This window comes from Capsicum annuum, chromosome 9 (assembly GCF_002878395.1).
Source record: "Capsicum annuum cultivar UCD-10X-F1 chromosome 9, UCD10Xv1.1, whole genome shotgun sequence".
Lineage (NCBI taxonomy): Eukaryota > Viridiplantae > Streptophyta > Magnoliopsida > Solanales > Solanaceae > Capsicum > Capsicum annuum.
Genome location: NC_061119.1, coordinates 201,708,824 through 201,717,651, shown reverse-complemented (window position 1 = coordinate 201,717,651; position 8,828 = coordinate 201,708,824). Strand labels below are relative to the sequence as shown.

General features: G+C 31.1%; 1 protein-coding gene across 1 annotated transcript; it reads left to right on the top strand.

Moving 5' to 3' along the window:
* The first annotated feature begins 6,717 nt into the window (after positions 1 to 6,717).
* On the top strand, positions 6,718 to 7,818 carry LOC124887179. Its single transcript, XM_047396365.1, has 3 exons — positions 6,718 to 6,940; positions 7,093 to 7,238; positions 7,354 to 7,818. Exons 1-3 carry the CDS (start codon positions 6,718 to 6,720, stop codon positions 7,816 to 7,818), a joined length of 834 nt encoding a protein of 277 aa, XP_047252321.1.
* Positions 7,819 to 8,828: the final 1,010 nt, after the last annotated feature.

The following is an 8,828-nucleotide window of genomic DNA, read 5'->3' as shown; positions in this document are numbered from 1 at the left end:
TCTTAAAGTCCTAATCTTATATATACTTAGAGATATAGAAATTATAGACATAAAGAAAATAATATGGGAAAAATTACAAGATTTTGAAGAGGAAGAATTATTAAACAGTATAGAAAACTTACACATATATTATGAATATCAATATTACTTAGATTCAGATGGATATTATTCAGAATAAATAAATGTTAGAATATACAAAAAAAATTAGAGAAAGGCAAAATTGGATATATGAAGAAGTTAATTACAGAAACCAACTTAAAATAGAAAAAAGACAACTAGAAGAAAAATCACTTAAAATGAAATTAACCTTAGATGCAGATAATGATTTATTTAATACATACGAAAAATTATTTAATACAGATGGAAAATTACCTATACATGAACAACAAATACTAGTTAATCAGATAAAGAACATAAACCTACGGATTGAATATAACAAAGTCAGAATAAAATACTACACAGAAATTGCTAAAATTTCAATAGGATAATAAACTACACAAATTAATAAATACATCTTACGAAAAGAATAAATCATTAAAAGATATTGAAACTAAATTTAAGAAATATCCACGCACAAAGAAAAATAGTTTCATTATACATATAATAGATCTATTTCACAAGTTAGTTATCCGCACCCCCCCTACTAATGGTATCAGAGCACAGTTATTTAAAAAATACAGCAATGGTATATATGTTTGAATTTAGATTGGATTAATTATGAGAAGAGGCATTGCAAGACAAGCCTTTCATGATTTCGATTTTCTTTTCACTTAGACTTAAGACCCCTTGTTCATACCCCCCACAAATTACCTGTTCATTTTATTGTGAATAGTTCATGTTGATATATATATTCTAAACTATCTATTTGTGATTCTAATTTTGATATTTCATCTTTTTGTGTATTTATTGAGTTTTCACTAACTCCGGCAAATATATTATAATGTAGTCTTTCTATTCTTATTTTTAATTCTTTACGTTTTTCAGAAATAATTTATTTTAGTTCTTTGTATTTTTGTACTTTATTCATTTAAACCATATTTATAATATCTTGGTGGATATCTAAATCTAATTTTATCATAATTAGGTGGTATGTGTCTCATTCTTCTAGATTTTGCAAAAAGTTTGAATCACTTTTTTAAAGGTCTTCACACTTTTAATATATTATAGATTATAGATATAGATTATTGCATTATTAAATTAAGAGCTTTTAAAATATATGGGAAGAACCCTGATCAAATAAATATATAGAAAGAAATTAGAATCCTAAATTACATATATATTTATATGAATCCTAAAATTTGACAACCGTAATTAAGATGACTTAGTTGTAAAGTTTAAGCCAAAATATAGAACCCAAGTCTAAGTCAGAATGTCATGTTGATGCCTTATAAAAGCAAGCTCCTACATATTTTGCTCCCCTTCAAAATTTTTAATTGTCTACTCTACGTGGGACATGTGGATAGTTCTCCTCTTACAGTCTAATTATAAGGTGTAAATGAAGAAAAAATATATAATGTGGACGAAGGTAAGTGGATTTGAAATATATGTGAAGAATCACATTTTATTTTAATTAAATATATACACTTGATATATATGCCCATTTTTTATGCAATGTGAGCTTTTTCTGGGGCCTTAAGCTTTTGTTTGCTGTCTTTTTTTTTTTTTTCAAAAAAGAAATAATTACTTTCAAAATAAGTTCATATTCTTCTATTATTTGTTTAAATTTAAATTAGGTTTAACAAAATTGAAGATTCTTTGACATTTAAGATGTTTTTTTTTTCATAATTTTAAATTATTTGTATTTGTCTCCATAAATAAATCATTATTGATTGATTTTTAATATATTTTTTCAGACGAAGAAAGATTTATGTGAAGCATGCGAACGAGACGTAATGCCAATTACGAGTGAATTTAAGGTATATTTTTTTTGTTTTAAATTTTATTTCTTATTCATGTTAGTTTTATTTCTTATTAAAGCATAATTCAAGTTAATACTCTTTAGTCAGAATTATTCTTACATAAAAGAAACTACTAAAAGAAAATTAAGTAAAAATTATAATTTGTCATGATAACAAATAAATTATAGTGTCAACACAAGTATCAAACAAAGTCATTAGTTGGCTAAAAGATAAAACAGAATGGGGATTAGAGATTTCATGAGTTAGCAACTCAAATTTATAATCGATTTCAATCTTTCGTCAGGTTCTTAGATATGAATGCTAGGAATAATTTGCATCGCTCGATTTATGTTTTAGTGTCGTCATCAAAACTCTAAAACATATTTTTTTTTTTCTTTCAAAGTATAATATTATATAACTAATATTTCAACGTATCTTTTTTTTTAAAAAAAAATTGTTCATATATTTGTTTTATAATTTATAATTATTAGTCTTGGATGAGAAAACACATGACATAGAATGTGATTTTACATGCCTTGACGTGGGTGGTATGGAAAGAAAGAACTGGAGATCTTTTGAAGGATAAGTTTTTCTTTATCAAGAAATTAACCTTAAGTGACTTTAAATGAATCTGATTCATATAGTAGGATTTTTGAAGGTGGATCAAGGATATTGTTCAATATAAAGAATATAAATTTATTCTTTTATATACACTTATTATTATTGTCATTCACACGTGCGAAACACGTACACTTGACTAGTAAATAAATAAGTGGTTGATTTTGTGTAAATATTATTTTTACTTAATCTAAAAGTTATTCACATATTAAAAGTTGTATAAATATAGCTATTAGAAACTCACACTTTCAAGAAACTTTAGGTTCAGACTTAATATTTGCTTGCATATTTCTCAATCTTATAAATAAAAAATTAGAATATCATTTAAAGTTTATAATGACTTACAAAGTTATTTATTCAAATATCTTTAAACTTTGATTTAAAATTTTCATAGATTACAAGAAGAATAGAAAAATAATTATTTACGAAATAACTATATTGAAAAGAGAGAATTGATGGAAATTTCTCAATATAAGTACCATTGGAAGGAAAAGGACATTGAAAGTGGCCCATTAAAAACACCACTGACAAAAGCTCGTGAGAAGCCAATTCATACCATTCTTTTTCAACACCTAGGTACATTGGGTCGTTTGCTACATAAATTAATGGGTCGTTTGCTACATAAATTAAAGGAAAAAGGGTTAAATTTACTTTTTTATTTTAAAAAGTTAGCTAAATATATTCTTTGTTATGTTTTAGAATTATATTGATCATTATTATCATATTTAGGAATTAAATTTTTTTATTTTTTTTTTAGAAAATTGGCTAAATATATGCATCGTCATATTTTGGGCCAAATTTACCCTTAATTTCATTCTTTGCGGTCAAATTTACCTTCATTGTTAAAAATTTTTCATATGCACCCTTTCCTTAATAAAAAAGTCCAAATCACCGTTAAATGTCTCATTTTAAAAAAATAAAATACATCATAATTTAACCAGTCCGATCCGACTCGAGCCACAAAAAAGACAAACAAATATACACCCCTCAGCTCTGTTGGTCAAGTTTTTTCAACAAGATTAAGCCACTGGATATTTATCAGTTCATAACTCATGAAAAATAGATCAACATCAGTGCAAACACAAACAAATATACCCCTCCCTTAATTCATGAATTTTGCATCAGTGTAAAGCTCATGAAAAATGACATTTAACTGTCAAATGCAACAGATTAGATTCATTGGATATTTCTTTGGATGATTGAGTTAAGAGGTCTCCCCATGAGTCAATGACGACATCTCTTCATTCTTATATCTTTATATACAATTTGGATCAACACAAATTACCTAGTTCCCTACTATGGCTAGCGTAGGTTGAGACATCAACCTGCCAGTTATAAAACCCTAGAAATGGCGCATGCACAATAGATTACGCAGATCCACTTTTCGATCGAATGGCTTCCTTTTTCGGTGGGTTAATCCCACCGGAGAACACATCTCAACTAGCAGTAGATAAAATACAACCTTTGAAATATGCAGAAGTTCTTAAACCAAAGCCTTCAGGTCAGGAATATGCAAAAGTGTCACCAAAGTCAATTATAATGCAGCATGGAGAACCATCCATAACATGGAAGGTTTCTGAAGTGAAAAGTTTAATAATTCAGGAAAACTTACAACATGCAATCATTGGTAAGTTATCTTATGGAAGACCTGATATTAATGATCTTAGAAAACTGATACCTAAACAATGTGCAATCAAGGGTGTGTGTACAATTAGTGTTTTAGATACAAGGCATATATTGATTTGTTTGAATCAATTAGAAGATTATGTGCAATTACTATCTACTTCGGCCTATTATATCAAATCAAAAGATTGGTATTAGCAAATGAGAACCCTTAAATGGGATCCATGGTTTGAACTGGATGTAGAAATAACCATTGGTGTAGCATGGATCTCTTTTTCGGATCTACCCCCTTACTTCTTTGCCAAGGAAGCTATATTTTCCATTGCTTTAACTGTGGGCAAACCTCTTATGGTGGATATGGCTACAAGGAATAATACAAGGCCAAGTTATGCAAGGGTCAAGATTGAGGTTGACTTAGTTGCTAAACTGCCACACAAAATCAAGATTAATGAAGAAAATGATATTACAGGGAGCATAAAGTCAAAGTGGATTAAAATACAGTATGATCATAAACCAAAGTACTGTAAAGAATGTGGTTTACAAGGACATGATAAAGAAACTTGTTGGGATATTCATCCAGAACTATTCTATAAGAAGCAAGCAGAAAATGGTAATCAACAGAGCAATAGAGAGGGTGAGCAACAAAAGCAGAATGATGGAATGAGTGCAGATCCTGAGAGGGAAACCAATCCATAGAAACTAAAGAAAAAAAAAATTTGGTCACATTTTAGGAGAACTGAAAGAATCAGAAGAGGCTATACAAACATCAAATGCTTTTGATGCATTGAAGCAGCAAGACAAAGTGCAGGAATAAGTAGAGGATACCAATGTAAAGAAAATGGATTCTGCAAAGGAGAAGGAAAACACCAAAAATTGGGTCAATAAAACTTTTGGGAAAGTGGATGATGCAACAATAAATGAGAAAGTAGCAGGTCAACAGGATCAGCAACAATAACAAATAAACAACAAAAGGATGGATTAGATCGAGATGCAAACACTAGGTGATGAGTCTGAATCTAAGAAAGATGAATTAGGAGGGGGGCCAGTTGAATCAAGAGAAATGGCGATTGTGCAGCAACATAACTCTCAAGAGCTTATTCTAGAGAATATTATGCCTATCTCCATAGAAGTCAGCAACATAATGAAATCAGTCAATACCAACATAGATGATTTGGATAAGGAGGATTTAGTTGATAATGTGGAAGATGTAATACAGGCAGGGGACTTATCTCCAAATCGGGCTAAGTCACTGAGAAAGAAGCATAGCATAAAGAATAAGAAAAACAAGGAATCTAGTAACAGTACTATGCAGACAAGGAGTCAAACAACAGATTCAGTTTCTAAATGAATGCCTTAATCGGGAACATAAGGGCTGTTAACACTCAAAAAGCTTTTACTAGATTAATAACAATGCATAAAAGGTTTCACTTTGATTTCATTGGTCTAATGGAACCTTTTCAAGAGGGAAAGAGTATTGAGGAGTTTAAAAGAAGACTGGGAATGGAACATGCAGCAGTGAACGTGTCAGGAAAGATATGGGCTTTCTTTGAGTCAAACATGGAGGTGAACATAATTAGTGATGAGGAGTAGTAACTTACACTAATGTTACAAAATCAGCAGGCACGAGTGGTAATATTTGTCACTTTAGTCTATGTAAAATGCAATCAATTAGAAAGAACTGTATTGTGGAATTTTTTGGAAAATACGAGTGATAATATCAATGAGCCATGGATTATAGGAGGTGATTTTAATGTGATTAGACATGCTGATGAGAAACTTGGTGGCTTACCAGTTACTTTTGAGGAAATAGAAGACTTTAACCACTGCATAAGTAACTGTAATTTATAAGAAGTTCAATTTAAGGGAGCAAGTTCACATGGTGAAATGGAAGAGTTGAATATGAATGCATTTTTAAAAGATTGGATAGAGTATTCGTGAATAATAAAATTCAAGATCTCTTTCCAATATTGAATGTAGAAAACTTACCTAGAAGTGGGTCTGATCCTGCTCCCATGCTACTTTATTGCAATACTGTTCAGGAGCAGATAATCAAACCATTTAAGTTTCTAAATTTTTGGCTTAAGGAGAAATCTTGCAAGGAAGTTATTCAGCAGAATTGGAAAGAGGTAGCTTATGGCAATCCATTATGGTCTTTCATCAGAAACTTAAGAGAACCAAAGCTGCATTGACTATATGGAGTAAGAAATCTTTTGGGAATATTTTCCAAGAGATAGCTACTCTGGAGGAAGTTATCAAGATTAAGGAGAAACAGTTTGAAGATAATCCATCTGGAGAGAATAGAGTTTCTTTATTCAAGATTCAGGCAGAATTAATAATGCAATTGAAAAGAGAAGAAGAATACTGGAAGCAAAAAGCTGGTTTTCAGTAGTTCAAAGAGGGCGAGAAGAATACTAAATTCTTTCATGCTATTATGAAGGGTAGAAGATCAAGATTAAACATCAGCAGAATACAGAATGAGAAAGGGAAATGGCTAGATAACAAGGAAGAAATTGTTGAAGCTGCAGTAATGTCTTAGTAGAATCAGTTTCATAAACAGTAAGATTGCCATAATTTTGACATGTTGGATTCTTTACCTACTGTTGTTACAGAAGAGCTGAATAATGATATTATAAAGGTTCCAACAAAAGAGAAAGTTAAATTTGTTGTGATGGGGTTAAATAGAGATAGTGCTGGAGGTTTTGATGGTATGAATGGTGCTTTTTATCAGGATGCATGGGAAATAATAGTAGATGATCTTCATAGAATAGTGATAGCCTTTTTAATGGGTATGAATTTCCAAGGTTCATTGCACATACTAATGTAGTGCTGCTGCCAAAGAAGTTGAATGTTACCACCTTTTCTGATTTAAGACCTATATCACTTAGTAATTTTGTGAATAAAATCTTTTCAAGAATTATTCATGAAAGACTTAAGTGTATTTTGCCTGAAATAGTATCAGAGGAGCGAGCTAGATTTGTTCATGGAAGAAGCATAGCTGAAAATATTTTAGTTGTGCAAGAAATAGTTGCTGAGATCAGGAAAAGAGGGACACCACCAAATATGATTATGAAACTCGACATGATAAAGGCTTATGATAGAGTGGAATGGCTTTTTTGACAAAGGTACTCAGGAGGATAGGTTTTGTGAATAGTTGATTGATATGGTGTTCAAACTATTGGCAAATAATTGGTATTCACTGTTAATTAATGGACAGCCCAAAGGTTTCTTTAAATCTTCTAGGGGATTAAAGCAAGGGGATCCTTTATCTCCTACTTTATTTATTATAGCAGCAGAGGTATTGTCAAGAAGCCTGAAGGAATTATTAAAACAAAAGAATTTTAAGTTATTTGGAATGCCTAGAGGAAGCCCTAAGTTAAATCATCTTGCTTTTGTAGATGATATGATCATTATGTGCAAAGCAGAATTAGGGACATTGAAGCTAGTGACAAATACTTTGGAGGAATATGAGAAGGTATCAGGTCAAAGAATTAACAAGGATAAGAGTGCTTTGTATTTGCATGAAAAAACATCCAATGGAGCAGTTGTCTTGGCAGAAGAGATTACAGGCATACTAAGGAAGGAGTTTCCATTAAACTATCTTGATTGTCCAATTTTTTATAAGAGAAAGAAGAAGCTTTATTATCAGCAGATTACAAATAGAATTAGTACTAAGTTATAGATATGGAAAGGAAAATTATTATCTTTTGGTGGAAGGGCTGTATTAATCAAACATGTGCTACAAAGTGTTCCAATCCGTTGCTTGTCAGTTATGAATCCTCCAAAGAATGTGATTAATGTTATTTAGAAGTGTTTTGCTAAATTTTTTTGGAGTAGTAGTGCAGAAGGAAAAGGCGGACATTGGGTTGCATGGTCCAAAATGTGTTTACCAAAACTGGAAAGAGGCCTTGGCTTTAGGAGTCTTCATGATATATCAACAACATTATTCTGTAAACTCTAGTGGAACTTTAGAACAAAGATATCTATATAGAGAGAATATATGATGAATAAATATTGTAGTAAAGTACATCCTAAAGAAGCCATGTGGAAATCAGGATGTAGTTCACAAGTTTGGAAAAAGATGTTGATTGCAAGGGACATGGTTGATCACTTGATTTTGTGGAAAATAAAGGGAGGGAGTTCCCATGTGTGGTTTGACAATTGGACAGGGTTAGGATATTTATTCTCCATTGTAGAGGATAGCAGAGAATGGGATGATAGTATTCAAAAAGTTAGTGATTTGATTAAGGGAAGTCAATGGAATGACATCAAGCTTCAAGAGATTCTATCAGAGGACATGGTGGACTATATACTTCACAATGTAAATAGTACACAGAATGATTTAATGCAGGATAAGGCATTTTGGATCTTAGATACAAAAGGAAATTTTAGTGTCAAATCTACATGGCACTATATTCGACAGAGGGAAAACTCTAATAAGTTATACAAGAAAGTGTGGATAAAAAATTTACCTTTCAAGTTTAGCTTTTTCATGTGGATAATGTGGAAGGGGAAGATTTCTGTTGATGCTACTTTTCAAAGATGGGGAGTGGAAGGTCCTTCTATGCGTTGGTGTTGTCGAAATCCAACACAAGAGACTGTGACTCATGTACTATTGAGATCAGATTTTGCTAATAGGACTGTGTCCTACTTCTCTTCTTTTGCAGGTATTAGCATTCAGGGACTGAGTCT